General features: G+C 38.9%; 1 protein-coding gene and 1 pseudogene across 3 annotated transcripts in view; both read right to left on the bottom strand.

The window, feature by feature from the left end:
- The window catches only part of LOC105741565, a 12,599-nt pseudogene extending 11,522 nt beyond the window's left edge, over positions 1-1,077 (bottom strand).
- Positions 1-15,837, bottom strand: part of Znf106 (zinc finger protein 106) — an 86,416-nt gene that overhangs the window by 32,698 nt on the left and 37,881 nt on the right. For 2 of the 3 annotated variants that reach the window (XM_023711180.1, XM_023711182.1), the window contains exons 5-10: positions 10,840-13,029; positions 8,353-8,983; positions 5,272-5,341; positions 2,815-2,972; positions 2,677-2,737; positions 1,866-2,207 (exon numbers count right to left, since the gene is read on the bottom strand). In XM_023711180.1, coding sequence (XP_023566948.1) covers positions 1,866-2,207; positions 2,677-2,737; positions 2,815-2,972; positions 5,272-5,341; positions 8,353-8,983; positions 10,840-13,029 — 3,452 coding nt within the window. The remainder of the gene's footprint in view (positions 1-1,865; positions 2,208-2,676; positions 2,738-2,814; positions 2,973-5,271; positions 5,342-8,352; positions 8,984-10,839; positions 13,030-15,837) is intronic. The other variant, XM_023711181.1, reaches the window with a different exon arrangement.

Genomic DNA, 15,837 nt, shown 5'->3' with positions numbered 1-15,837 from the left:
GTATACTAATAGTGTTTGGACAGGGTATCTTGTCTGCTTCTTGTACTATGGATAACCACTAAGAAGATAACAATGTACAATGTACTGATTATTGAAACTGTCCTATTATTCAGCTTTGAAACTGTCTCATTTATATGTGTTTCTCAATAAAATAAAAATAAATATAATGTCACTACTTTGATTTTCACTTATCACAGGGGTGTCTGGAACATAACCTTAGCAATAAGTGAAGGAACACCATAAAGCCAGTTTGCTTGTTTGACTTTTTTTTTTTCCCGGTACTGGAGATTGAACTCAGGACTCTACACTTGCCAGGCCGGCGCTTATTCTACTGAGCTATCTCCCCAGCCTTTAACTTTTATTATGGCACAGTATGTGTGTGTGGTGTACTGGGAATTGAACCAGGAGCCTGTATACTGTGCTATAACCCCAGTCTTTGTTTTACTTTTTAAATTTTGAGATAGGGTCACATTAAGCCACTAAGTCACCCCAGCAACCCTCTTGCCTCAGCTTCAGGAATGTAGTACAACACCAAGCTAATATGATACCATATGACTACAAAAATTCCAGTGGGCTGGGGAGATACCTCTGTGGTCTAAGTCCCAGCTTGGCAAGCACAAGGATCTGGGTTCAATCCCCAGTACTGCATGCCCTGTTGGCCCTGGAACCCTGGGTGCACCATGCAGGCCACGGAAACCTGGCATAGTGACGCACACTTGTAATCCCAGCACTGGGGAGGCTGAGAGAGGGGGAATCACTACAAGTCTGAGCTGTGCAATGAGACCCTGTACCAAATAAATAAAAAGACTTTTTAAAAATTCTAATAGCATTTTAGATAAGAAGTTACTCTCAAATGTTAACTAGCTGAGTATTATTTTGTAAAAAAAAAAAAAATTTTTTTTTAAAAGCTCACCTTAGGGGGCCGGGGAGATGGTTCAGTGGAATAAGCGCTTCCCTGGCAAGCGCAAGAGCCTGAGTTCAATCACGGGTTCAAAAAAATAAAAAAATAAAAAAGCTCACCCTATTTCCCAAAACTACCCAAATTCTTGTTAGAGGACCTCAAACCTCAGGACCCATGCCCTTCTTTATCCTGGCTACCTACCTGTCAGGTTTGTATCAGTCCAGGCCCATATTTGAGTTAGATAGTTAAGTGCTGAGAAATTCAGGGAATGTATCTTGGTTAAAAAAACTGCTTGAACCACTTTAGCCTATTTATCACAAAGACCCTGTAAGTCTATACACTCTTTAATAAATGGAGCCTTTTAGGTACTATAGTTTAGAAAAACTTGGAGAAAAGTTACTGACATTTTAGTCTCTTTTTTTTCTTTCTTTCTTTCTTTCTTTCTTTCTTTCTTTCTTTCTTTCTTTCTTTCTTTCTTTCTTTCTTTCTTTGGTACAGAGTCTCACTCTGCAGCTTGGACTCATAGTGATCCTGTCTCAGTCTCCCCAGCACTGAGATTAAAGGCATGCCACCACACCCAGCTTTGGAGACAGCACAGTATATGGTATTAAGGATCAAACGTGGGTCCTTGCACTTGCCAGGTAGCCACTTAGACCACCGAGCTATCTCCCCAGTCCTACATTCTAAAATATTTTAAAATAACCCTCCCTGCTAGGCAAGGTGACACACACCTGTAACCGGAAAACTTGGGAAGCTGGCGGTGAAAGGATCACCACAAGTCCAAGGCAAGCAGGCTATACAGTGAGTTCAAGGCCAGTCCAAAATACATAGAAACTCCCATGGAAAGAGCATTTCAATGACAACTTAATTGTAATGACTTTAGTTTTAATGAGCAAGTACGGCTTTACACACTGATAAGCAAGTGTCATACAGATGCCCTTAACCCAGAAAAAAACTTACTTACTATTAGCTTGCAATAATTCCTTGGGTACACTGCAAGCAGAGCCTTCTAACATGGCATTTACACTCTCATGCTGTTCAGGAGACATGGGCTCTTGTTTAACTTGAATGGATGAGTCTGGAGCAAGGATATTGCCATGGGTTTGGAAGGCAGCAGATGTGGTTACTTGGAGAGGGGCTCCAATAGGTGATGGGCACACATGGGAAGGAGATGGCTCCAGAAAAGCTGGGAAAAGTGGAGCAGGCAGCAGTGTGGATTCAGCAGATATCTGAGATCTGTTGTTCCTCTGTTCTTGGGTGAGGTTACAAGCAGCCTGGTCTGGGTGCTCAGAAGGTTCATATGTTTCTAGAATGAGAAACACACACAAATGCAAAAATGCTACCTGTCAAGTCACTATTTTCTAAGCCAATTTGTATTCTAAAGACTAGATAAGAATTTTAATTAAAAAGAATTTTAAATTAATAAATATATTAGTGTATGCCTTCATAATTCTTCAAGACAGAATGATTACCAAGGATACAGCCAGAACTGGCATCAACATTTCAATTTTTAAAATTTTAAGTAACTGACACAAAGTTACCATTAATTACAAGAGCCAAGATTTGAACAGAGGCCTTTGGATTCCTAACCAACACTACTGTCTCTGCTAATAAATACAGCAACTGTTGCGTAGTTTTGGGTTGTGTAGTATACAGGGTAGACATGAGATAAATTATATGACCCCCTCATAACTATTTTTTCTTCTCCTTTATAGAAAACCAAAATTAGTAAGTTTGGGGGTAGAGTACAAGCTTATCAGACACACTCTGAATACCTTGCAATCCTTGCAGAATCTGTATCCTATGAGTCCTCAGTGCACTCATCTCCATAGTTATCTAAAAACAAAGTATGTGATTAAGCATACTGAAATCTTACTCTGAAATGATTTGCTGTCGTTACACCATTCTCTTACCTGCTGCTTAAGCACGAGTAGCCTCTGAACTTCAATGTATGCAGTCTGTAGGGCCGCCCGGGCTTGCAGAAGGTTGTTATCCATGCACTGTAGGGATTTGCTTAGTTCCTCCTCTCTTAAGGAGATATTCAGCAGCTGGTCAACCTGAGATCGTTCTGCTGAGAGATTGTAAGGCTAAGCTTAATAATAGGGATTTCCCTATAAGCATAGGACTGCTCAGAAGACACATCCATCAGTGACTTAGGATTAGCCTTTATTTTCTCAATAAGTCAATGGAAACTCAACAAATCTCATAAAACATGCAGTCAAAACTGATGACATCAGCTGAGGCAGAAGGATTTTGAGTTAGACACCAGCCTAGGCTACATAGCAAGACGTTGTCTCAAAGGTAAATAAAAAGACTGATGACACCAAAGCTAGAAACCAAAGATGAAAGATGAAGGAGCGCTATCTGGCCCAACCCCCAGCCCCACCTTTACCTCTCCAAGGGAATTTTCAGTCTAGGCACATTAACTCTAAAGTTTCATCACCCACTCTTCCATTATCTACCATCTACTTCACTCAACTTTTTGCTCAGATTGATCCCAGGTCCAGACTACTTGTAAACCATATTCTTCTAGTCTTCCAACTAACTTTACTTATTTATTTTTGTTTGTTTGTTTTACTTAGGTCCTTGCACTTGCCAGGCAGACACTTATGGCACTGAGCTATCTCCCCAGCTTCAACTAACTTTAAGTAATTTTCTTTAGTCAGATTACTTTTGTTACTAGTATTATTATTACCTTTTCCCCCCTGTGGAACCAGGGATTGAACTCAGGCTCTTGTGCTTGGCAGGGAAGCACTTATTCCACTAAGCCATTTCCCCGGCCCTGTTACTAGTATTTTTTAGTTCCTTACATGTTCTGAACATGAAACATTTGTCACACATATAATTTTCAGATGTTTTCCCCATGCATTAGATTGTCTTTTTCTCTACTGAATGTGTCTTTGATATATGCAGAGGCCTTTTAGTTTGATGTAGGCCCATTTATCAATTTTGCTTGCAGGTTTTTTTGTTTGTTTAGTTTTTGTTTTGTTTTGAGGTAGGGTCTATGTAGTTCAGGCTGGCCTTGAACTCACTATGTAACCTAAGCTGGCCTCAAACTTGATTCTCCCAAGTATACTACCATGCCCAGCTTGCTTTCAGGGTTTTATTTTTTTAAAAATCCTTGCCTATTCCAATGTTTTTTTGTTTGTTTGTTTTTGTTTTTTGCGGGACCAGGGATTGAACTCAGGCCCTTACGCTTGCCAGGGAAGCACTTATTCTACTGAGCCATCTCCCCAGCCCCTCTAAACACCACATCCACATATACAACTGTTAACTGTAATATCCCTAGTATCAAAGGTCCACTTGGTCAAAGGATCCAAAAGTAACTCACTCTTGCCCTACCCTCAATCTGCTTCCATCATGGAGTCTTCTGACTCTATAAATGGTATCATCATTAACCTAGTTGCCTCAGCCAGAAACTAGAGTCCTCCTTGAAGTCTCTCTCCCTTATCTATCCTATCCACTGACTCAAGACTTACCTACCCATTTACTTCTTTACTTTACCCATTTACTTCTTACTGTTTGATGCAGCACAGCATTGGGTTATCAAAACACCAATCATCCATTTATTATTTATTAGACAATATTGTCTTGCCCATTTACTTCTTTCAAGGAAAGCAAGAGTCACTGAAACTTATCAGTGGGGAAACAATAACAATATAATATCTCTCCTTAATTCACATTAGCAAAGCAAACAAGATGCCAAAAAGCAAGAAAAGAAATGGCTACCAATAACCAAGAGAGACAATGTTTTTAATATATCAACTGTTTCTTTTCATCCCAAGGAAAAGGCCCAATGAGACTTTCAGGGTTCCTACTAAGATATATAACCTTATCCTCCAGGTCATATGTCCCTTCTAGCTATAGCTATAACTGAATGTAGGTCTCACTGTGCTGTTCAAGCTAGTCTTGAGCACACTTCGTAGCTCAGGCTGGTCTCCACCTCGCAATGATCCTCCTGCCTCAGCCTCACAAGTGTTGGGATTATAGGCATGCACCATGATACTCAACTAGCAAGACAATATTGTCTAATAAATAATAAATGGGGGCTGGAGAGATGGCTCAGTGGTCTAAAGCACCTACTTAGAACAAGCTTAGCAAAGCGCAGGGACCGTGGTTCAATCCCCCAGCACCACATGCCTGCCAGCCCTGCCCCCTGGTGGGCTGAGCTGGTCTCTCTCTCTCTCTCTCTCTCTCTCTCTCTCTCTCTCTCTCTCTCAAATAAATAAAAAATAAAATAAAAATAAAAATAAAAATAAATAATAAATGGATGATTAGTGTTTTGATAACCCAATGCTGTGCTGCAGTAAGCAGTAAAAAGGGTGAACTGCTACAAGAACAACTTTCTGCCAGAATATTCTGTGTCATACCTTTCTTTCCTTTAATTTTTCTTCTTTTATTTTTTCTCTCAAGACTTGGGAGTTCAGGAGACGATCCATCCTGAGGAATAAAAAAAAAATTAATAATATTACGTATTAAAGGTCATTATCCAAGAGAGCAAAAAAATGAATTCTAAAATAGTCAAACATTGTTCTTCACTACTGATACCATCTCTTAACATGATAAGGAGTCTCACATACAACTCAAATATTAGTTAAAAGAATGTACTTTTAAAAACACATACACACAGAATCTAAGATCAAATACCCCCCAGAATCCTACGGGTAATAAAAGTCCATAGGACTTAGTCAAAGCATTCCATAGATGAGAGAATTGACAGTCATTAACATATACTGAGTTAGGGCTGGCAAAGATAGCTTAGTGGACTAGGTGCCTGCTTTGGCAAGCACAGAGACCAGGGTTTGACCTTCATCACTGCCCCTGGGGTGAGCTGAGCCACCAACTAAGTCTGGGCATGGTGGGGCACATCTGTAATCCCCGAGCTGGGGAGGCTGAAAACAGGAGGACCACTATACCTGAGCTGCATAGTGAGACCCTGTAACAAATACATTAAAATGTGTGTGTGTGTGTGTGTGTGTGTGTGTGTGTGTATGCAGCACATATACACACATACACGTATCCTGAGTTCATCTTGGTATAGTTTCTACTGTTTTTGACACAGGGTCTCATTACATAGTCCATGCTGACTGAACTTATAACTTGTATTTAATACTTAATAACATTAATGGGGCCAGGGAGATGGCTCAGTGGAATAAGCGCTGCCCTGGAAAGCGCAAGGGCCTGAGTTCAATCCCTGGTTCTGGAAAAAAAAAAAAAAAAAAATTAAGTATTAAAGGTCATTATCCAAGAGCAAAAAAATTAATTCTAAAATTCACCTGAGCTGCATAGTGAGACCCTTTAACAAATACATTAAAAAATATACATAGATAGATATATGTATACACATATATACATATATGTATATATGTCATGACTTGCAATCCTCACCATATCTGGCTTGTTTCTATTTTGATTTTGATTTCTATTTTGATCTATGAGACAAATCTCCAGATAATAAATTTGTCAAAAGATAATCTCAAGCTTCAAGTATATTTCAAATCATCTAATATTAGGGCTGACTAGATAGCTCAGTGGACTAACGTGCCTGCTTAGGCAGAGCACAGGGGCTGGGGTTCAATCGCTGGCACCAGGGGCACACTGAGACAGAGATAAAGACTGGGCGTGTTTGCACACACCTGTAATCCCAGCGCTTGGGAGGCTGAAAACAGGAAGATAACTATGAGTCCGATCTATGTAGTGAGACTCTGTACTAAATACATTTTTTAAAAAAAGACCAAAAAATTATCTAATATTCCCTACTATTTAGCTTTTTGTTTTTTAGACAGGGTCTCATTATGTAGCCCAAGCTGGCTTCAAATTCATACTGATCCTCCTTCCTCCCAAGTGCTGGGATTATAGGCATGCACCATTTTGCCTGGCCACACAGTGTCCAGTTGAAAGGAACAGCTGATATTTGAAATGGACCTAAAACCTAATACACTGTTTATGTCCTCATTTTATTTTTTAATTTTTTTGTTTTTGTTTTTGCTGTTTTCCAGGACTGGGGATTGGGAGTTAGGAAACTGGGCTCTTTGCACTTAGCTACATCCCCAATTTTCTATATTTTAAGACAGTGTCTTGTTAAATTGCCTAAGCTTGGCTCTTATTTCAGCCTCCCAGAATGCTGGGATAACAGGAATGTACTACTATGTCCACCTACTGCTTTGTTTTAAGAGGTTCATTTTTATTTTTTCACAGAGTCAGTCTGTATCACTCTCAGAAACTTGTTTTTTAGAAAGAAATCTTCAAAGGGTTAAGCAACTACTGTGATAGGAACACCAGAAAAGTAAAACTGGTATCAGCAAAGAAAAAGTCTTTTATTTTTATTTTACTTTATTTTATTTTTAGGGCCAGGATGGGCAACTAAAGAACAAAAGAATTATAAAGACAATCAGGAGGCTGGGAATACAGCTCAGTGGCATAAGCACCTGCCTAGCAAGTGCAAGGTCTTGAGTTTGATCCCCAGTACTGGGTGGGGGGCACAACAACCAATCAGTCAATAGTCAGACAGAAGGCAAACAAGTGTGGCCAGGCATGTTAATACATGCCTAAAATCCCAGCTACTTGGGAGGCTAAAGTGGAGAATCACAAGTTCAAGCTCTGTGTAGACCACTTAGCAAGACCCCGTCTCAACATAAAAAAGGGCTGGGTGAGGCAGGGATATAGTTTATTGGCACAGTGCCATCCTGGCAAGCATGAGGTCCTTAGTTTGACTGCTGGTACCAAAAAAGAGAAACAAAGGAGGGGTGCTGGGAATGTAGGTTAGTGTTTCTTGGGTTCAATCTCCAGGGCCACAAAAAATGAAACAAAATAAAGCTGGGAGTGGTTGTTGCATGCCTTGTAATCCCAGTTCCTGGTACTTGGGAGACTAAGGCAAGAAGATTGCCAACTTTAAGGCCATGTAGGGCAATTTAGGAGAATCCTAGGTTGTAGCTCAGAGGCACAGTGCTTTCCTAGATGCACTAGGCCCTGGTTCAATCCCCAGTGCTGTTAAAAAAGAAAAGACTTAAAAATTTTTCTATCCTATATATGCACTTTAATCTTAAATCTCACAATCCTAAAGGTAAGCCCTACAAATCCAACAGCAGAATGTCTTTCCTGAGAAGCAGTACAGAGTGCATCTATGAAAACAGATTAAGTTACAGCTGAAGATATAACTTCTCCTTGGTCAAGTAATACAAACAATCCCTGGGTTGGAGACTGGTTTTAGATATGACTTCATATTTTCCTGGTACTGTACATTCATATTACATTACATCTAATTTAGCAGAACTACTCAGGGATAGAAATCAGTAGGATAAAAGAGCCTCACAACTCTATTCCAGAGAGTTCTCTATGGTAGAGAGAACCATAACCCCACATAGACAGAAAAATCAAATAGTTAAGCCTCCTTATAAAGAAGATACCACATAAGATGTTCTATAAAGCAAAAACAGAAGAATCATACTCACTCCAGTGGCTCTCCGCTTCTTCCTAATGCTCTGGCCATCATTTTGCTCAGCACCAGAGGTACAGCTACTGTCTGTAGCTGCATCTGCTAAGCTGGAGATGGCAAGGACTGAGGACGCATCTGATGACAGCCAGCTTCCTTCTCCAGTGCCCTCCTGGGCACTGTGGGTCTTGGGTGGCAGTGAAGAGCACTCCTGGTTACTCCTATCTTTTGCTGAATGCATTAAAGGTGCCAAATGGTCAGATGGCAATTGTGTACTATGTCGTCTTTGAATAGCAAAGTTTTCAGCCCTTTCGCAAGTTCTTAGGGAGGCAGCCACATGTGTTGCTTCCTGTTTAAGGCACAGTGTTGCTTTCTGACTCTGTGCAACATTCAGTGAGTTGCCAGGCGAAATAATCTCCTGGGGCTCATTTTCTCTGCCAGTACCTTCTTCACTGAAGAAGCTATACACAGGAGCCCTGTCCGTGATCACGCTGCTCTCAGAAAGGCTTCGCTTTCTGGCCAACCCAGGGGATGAAGAAATAGAAACAGCTTCCCACTGGAACCCTTCAAGACTAGACAAATCAGGCTCCTCATCCAAATCCAAGACCTCTTGTTCATTCTGGACCAAAGGTACCATTTCTATGCCAAACCTTAAAAAAAGAAGAGACAAAAGTCAGAGTGGGCGGAGAGGGGCACCAGTGAACATGTCAGGCTCTGTTAGGTACAAAAAAGAAGGTGTTTTCTGCCTAAAAGTACTTCTGTTTGCTAGGCAGCGATCCAGGCATAAAGTAAATATGTAATAAACAATAAGATATCCCAAGTTCTAAATTAGAGACTTGATTACAGCTATGAGACTACATGTAAAGTAGTAAAAATTGGACTTTATTTCAAATGAAGCCATAAACTTACAATAAATACCTAAGTTTTTACAAAGTATAAGAAGTAAAGCCATGGTGTTATGTTGAGCTGTAGGGGACTCAAGTCAACAATTTTTGACATTGCCAGTCAAGCGGAAGACCCAAAACTATTATGGGCTACTGGACTCTTTTAGAATATTTTGCTGAGTTAACACACCTATAATATTCAAATTATGGAACTTAACAAAAAAAGGGGATACAGATGAATGTCCATTTTGTATCTGTGTATTCAAAGTGGTTAGGGTAGATATATAGTTACATTCTCTTAATGAATAGAGTGATTTCTTCTAATGGTGTTTGTAACTAGGATATCATGTCCGCATCTTGTACAGCAATTAACCACTGGGAAGAATGTATGCAATGTGTTAATTATTGAAACTGTCCTACCAATTTGGTTTGAAATTGTCTTATTGCTATATGTTTCTCAATAAAACTACTGAAAAAATTCACTACAAGTCTGATCTGTGTAGTGAGACCCTATAGACCCTGTACTAAAAACACACCAAAAAATTGTCTTTGTCCATTTCTTATATTTGCTTATGTTGTCTCATAATTTCATTAAAATAATAAATTTAAAAAAAACTACTGAAAAAAACAATAAATACCTAAGTTTTTAAAGTAAACAAACTTTTTCAAGTAAATATTCACAAGTGTCAGGGACTTGCCAAGGCTGAGTAATTAATCTCAAGTACTAGTCACAAGGTCTGGAAAAGTTTTTAAAATGAAACAAAAGAAATCCATTATTTCAATGAGGTCAAAAATGGCCCTAAGCATGGATAACTGTATAACACCGCAGAATTATAACTTTCAAGTAGTAAATATATCTTACATATTGCTTCACCATTCAAGAGTCTAGTACTTACCTTAAAATGAATACCCAAATATCATAAAAGCCATTAAAACAAAGTATTTGTGATCCTAAGTATAATGCCCAGCGTACCTATAGAAAAGTAACTGGGCCAGGGAGCTAGCTCAGTGGAATAAGCACTTCCCTGGCAAGTGCAAAGGGCCTGAGTTCAATCCCTGGTTCCAAAAAAAAGAAAAGAAAGAAAAGTTAACTATCATAGATTCTAAGCAGAAAGTAATGAGAAGAGTTATACCTAAAACATTAAAATAGTTATCCCTCAACATTAAGTTCCAGACAGAAATATAGATTTCTGGATACACATTTTCATGCTGTTACTTTCTAGCCTCTTTAAGAATGAGGAGCCTATAATCCCAGCACTCATAAGGATCGATGTAAACTCCAGGCCAGCCTGAGCTACAAAGTGAGTTCCAGGGCAGCCTGAATTGCATAGCAAGACCCTGACTCAAAAAACCTAATTAATTAATAACAGTGATAATCTTTTCCCTTGTCTCCTTCAAGTTTCTCAGAAGGAAGTATATTTCCATTTTAACTGCACTATCTGCTAGGAAAGCCTGAACTCTGTCACAGAATACTACTCAGCACTTGATAGTCAATTAGAGCAAACATCTACAATGGTATTTTTAGCGAACATTTAACTAAATGCAACAAGTAGAATTCTCTTCACCAAGGTCAAAGGTAACTTTGAATGAAAACAAGAAAGACACTGAAAAGAGGCACACACCTGGGTAAGCCTTTGCCCAGCTCTTGCTTTTTCCTGGTTACTTGTTGAATGACCTGCTCCCAGTTGACGTTTCTTCGAGATGCATTTAGAATCTGTCGTAGGGTTGGCTTGAGCCCAGACTCCTTCTCCGTTTCACTCTTTCGATGACCACTAATATTGCGAATGCGGCGAGCACTATTGAGGTTTGGCTCAGGAAGGTGTGCTCCAGCTTTGCTCTTTAAACTCATGTGCCGGGTTAGATCTCTCTGGAGTGAGGCAGGAAAGCCAAGCTTACTTAGTTCAGGTACAAGAGAACTGGAAGGCTGAGTATCACTTTTGTTAAGTTCTCCTTCCAAGCCAAAGGTTTGGCTCTCAAAGGTTTCTGTCTCATAAGACACATGAGATTTAACAGGACTGTCACCCTGGCCATCTTCTAGAGAAGTATTCAAATCTAGTAGTAAGCCAGAGTGTGGACTGGCTGCAGATGGCATCTGTAACTCAGACTCTTTCTCTGGATCTATGGAATTACATGAGGTGGAAGAAAGTTTTCTAGATACTTTTAGGATCTGGTCATCATCCCCTTCTTTCTCAACAACAACAGGAGTGCTGCGGGATAAAGCTTCTGTAGTTACAGAACCTAGGGTTCCAATTTTTGTTCTATGCTTTTCTGTGTCAGATGTTTCTTCATCACTTTTATCTTCTAATGCTTGTACTTGAAATTCAATCTTCAGAGACCCTTTTTCAGACTCCTCTACATTCCTACTTGCTTTTGCACACATCCTGGTCCTTTTAAAGGTGCTGGTAGATGGATCTCGCAGTGAGTCATGACACTGTAGCACTTCTTTGGCTTTTGGTACTGTATCACTGAAGTCAACATCAGATTCTTCCTGAGTGCCAGATGCAGTCTTACTCGCTCTTAAAACACGAGAACATGAACTATGCAATTTGGACTTGAAGGAAGAACTATAGTTATTTTCTAAAGTGGGTTTGTTCAAGGGATTTGAGTTTTCTGTAGCAAAAGAATTTGTCTTGGTGTTTTTTGAGGGAGTCTTTGAATCTTGCTTTTGAGAAATGGCTTTAGTAGCTGGAAGTTGAAGAAGTGGAGATTTCAATGAGAGCATCTTATTTGAGTTATGTCCTTGTTTAGGGTTTTCTATAATGGAACAATCTCTCACCACCTCAGAGGAAGCAGGGCAGTCAGAAGGGACTTTGTGATTAAGAGATCCATTATGTATTTCTTTTTGTGTTTTTAGTGTTGGGGAATTATTAGTTTCATCAGTTGAGGGTGCCTGTAGTCCTGCAGTTATTAAACTAAAATTGAAGAGAGACTTCTCTGTTGTTTCTGACTTATTACTAGTGGCTTCTTTCAATCCTGATTGTGAATCCAGAGTTTTCTGGGAAGGATATGGAGTCCAGCGATGGAGCTTTTCCCTTGCTACACTGCCATTCTTTCCACCAGTTTTGGTAGCTGCACCATCTGTCTGTTTAGCAGTCTGGCTTTCTGGTTGCTCAAAATTGAAGTCACATACACCTTCAGAAAGAAAGCTATCACTGGTAAAGCCTTCAGAAGAACTTCTATATGCTGCAACTTTACCAACTTTATCATTATCTTGCCGCTGCCAACTGTATCTCTCTTGATTGTATTTGCTTGACATATTGGCTTTCTTGTTCCATGGCATATTCATATCTTCCATCTGATAGTTAGAATTTCTGTTTCTGCCTGGTTGAAATTTGTCTCCGGGGCCACTGTAATTCCAACTATTTATATTACGTGCATTGGATTTCCAGTTTCCGTTACTGTTGTTCATATGCCAACTGGAAAAACCACCTGTTCCTTCAGAATGCCAACTGGAATTCCTTCCTGGACTATTATAATTCCAATCCACCATCCCATTATTTGGATGCCAACCTCCTCCAGAATTACTATGGTTGTGAAACCAAGTTGAGGAGCCTCTTTTAACCCCATTATGCCTCCCAGCACATCCTCTTGGCCCACCATTATTCCTCAAAGGATGTGAAAAGTTATTTTTCCTAGTACTATTAAAGCCATCTTTTTCCCATTTCCAATCCCACTGTGGAGGGCCACGATGATGCCTTGCTGGCTGACTGTAATTCTCTCTGTCTTGGTAAGGGATTCGGTCTTCTCGTCTCCACTGCGGTTGTCTGCCATCTGAGTTTATTTCTTGGCTGCTATTGGAAGGCTTGTCTTGGCTGAAAGAAAAGTAGTTTTTCATTATGGATTTAAAAGAAATCTTATGCATCCTATAAAGGAATAACCTACCAAACTTCCCCTCCCTCCTCCTCCCTTGTGGCTTATATTAAGTAACAGAATCCATTTGTACTTAATAGTGATTGTTTTCCTATCTTCAAGATGATCAAATTTATATTCCTCAATTAATTTAAAATTAAACAATATATTATTTCCCTTATCACCTTAAGAATATTAAAAATCTCAGATGTTTGTATCATCTTTCCTTTCTAAGAATGTTTTTGTTTTTCTTGGCTCATGTTCTGGGATTTTTTTCCCTATTATTTTTATACTATGCAACTTTTTCAAAATAAAAGCATATTCCATAGCTATTAGTTACTATTAACACAATTTATGTTCATTTAGCGGCATTTTATATGTAATTTCTTCAGCTGAAAGTTTTTTGAATAATCTAGTTTCTCAACCATTTATTGAACTTATTATACTACACATGGTTTATTTCATTAATAAACACTTTACCCAGCACCCATTCAACAACTGTTAGTGGAATAAAAAATCTTTTGTGCATAGTTCCTGTCTATGATGGCCTTATAACCTAGCTGAGGAAATAAGTAAGATCACAAACAGGAGTAAAATCACACATACCAAGAGTTATAAAGAGCTCTATGAGCTAGAAGTTTTTATAAAGAAGCTCTTCATGTTAGAGCTCACAGAAGCACGAATTTAAGTAAACATCATAGGAACAGGTATAAAACCATTTTCCTTTACAAACTGCCTATGGTGGGCCGGGGAGATGGCTCAGTGGAATAAGTGCTTCCCTGGCTAGCGCAAGGGCCTGAGTTCAATCCCTGGTTCCGGAAAATAAAAAAAAATAAAAAAAAATAAGAGAGACAAACTGCCTATGGTTTGCCCAAAACAGTGCTCAACAGGTGGCAGGTGCTCAAAAACTTGAATGATACTAGTGCAAAGTTGCAGAATATCTACTAAATATCAGGCATTTAATTCAAGCTAGTACTTTATATAGGTTAATTCACTTAATTTTTTCAATTCCAAGATAAATATTTTTAAAAAATATTTTTGCACAAAGAAACTGAAGATTAGAGAGATCAAGAAACCTATCTAGGGGGGCCTGCCCCTTAGCTCAGTTGTTTAAGTGCCTGCTTAAACAAAGCAGTCAGGCTTAGGATGCTGTGGTTCAGGCAATTTTTAACATCTAAGGGAAAGACAAACTCAGCCCTACTGAGTGAAGGGAATGTGATCAGAAGTGGGGGAAGAACTGAGTAATAAATCACAAAAATAAATTCCTAGATCATGCTTTGAGGATCCCCAGATCCTCAAGCCAAAACCAGACCTGCCCTGAAGGCATCCTGAGCCCACAAAAAAAAAAAAAAAAAAAAAAAAAAAAAAAAACACTAGAGTAAGACAGAAAGTGGTAGAGCAGAAATTTGAACCTTGGCAGTTTGACTTGAGTTTATACTCCCACCCACATGGCCTTTATAAAACAAAAATCCCAAAACCAAAGTTTTCACAGTTATATTTCTCTTAACTTCACCTAAATCTTAAACTCAGTATTTACTTTAACTGGCCTAAAAACCTTACAACACCTATGAAATAACTTCTGGACACAAATTAGGATTCCTTCCTTTTTCACAAAATAACTTAAAAATTACTGTATCTTAAAACCTTCAAGTATCTTACTTACTTTATAAATTACAAGTACATCTGAACAGGAGACCTGCAGTCCTCAAATAAAAAGTGCTACTATACACACAAACAAGGTTTGTTTTGAGGGGGTTATCGTTATTAACCAAATTGCTTTTTCCTTTTATTTCTAAGCTGTAGGCAATTTTTAACATCTAAGGGATAAGGGCTGGTGAGATGGCTCAGTGGTCTAAAGCACCTACTTAGAACAAACTAAGCCAAGCAAAGTACAGGGACCACGGTTCAATCCCCCAGCACCACATGCCAGCCAGCCCCGCCCCCTGGTGGGCTGAGCTGGCCACACACACACAAAATAAATAAATAAACATCTAAGGGATAAACTTGAAGCCTTTCTATTGAAGTAGATGCCACTTGAAGATATACTCATAAGTGAAATAAACCAGACACACATGTGTAAATATCGTATAGTTTCCCTAGAATGAGAACTCAAAAGAAGAAATACAAATAGAAAGGTATAATATAAGAAAAAGGACCACTAAGACAATAATATACAATGTATTAATTATTGAAAATGTACTACTAATCGGTTGTGGTACTGTCTCATTGCTATTTGTTTCTCAATAAAAATATTTTTAAAGTGTTTTTAAAAAAAAAGAAAGATCCTCTGAGCCAATGGAAGTGGTCTTAAATGTGAAAATGAGTTGCGACATAGAAGGTAATAACATAAAAATAAATTATCATCTTCCACAGGAAAAAAAAAGAAAGAAAGAAAAAAGAAAAAGGAAAGCAGGATCTCAAGGACTAACTAATTAAGACAGGGAAAGGAGAAGAGTTAGGAAACATGACAATGTCAAACCATACAGTTATATGTAGAAGATGGACAAGGCAATGATCCTGAGAATCTTCAGAAGATTTTTTAATCTAGCAGTTAATTGGAAAGATTCTCACTCTGACTAACTATATATACTGATATCTGTGAACTAAGCAACTGCATTGAAGATGGTAATCTGTAATAGTAGTTTCATGCTTGGAGTGAATGTCATTCTGGTCTTCTGAATACAGGCTGCTTGTCATGACATACCAGTTGCTGCTGTGCTGTCTCTCGGGTAGATGATTGTTCAAAAAGAAGGGGGTGGTGAATGAAGGCA

This window comes from Octodon degus, unplaced genomic scaffold, assembly GCF_000260255.1.
Source record: "Octodon degus isolate 3935 unplaced genomic scaffold, OctDeg1.0 scaffold00002, whole genome shotgun sequence".
Classification (NCBI taxonomy): domain Eukaryota; kingdom Metazoa; phylum Chordata; class Mammalia; order Rodentia; family Octodontidae; genus Octodon; species Octodon degus.
The sequence above is the reverse complement of the archived record's forward strand: the minus strand, read 5'-3'. Positions and strand labels throughout refer to the sequence as shown.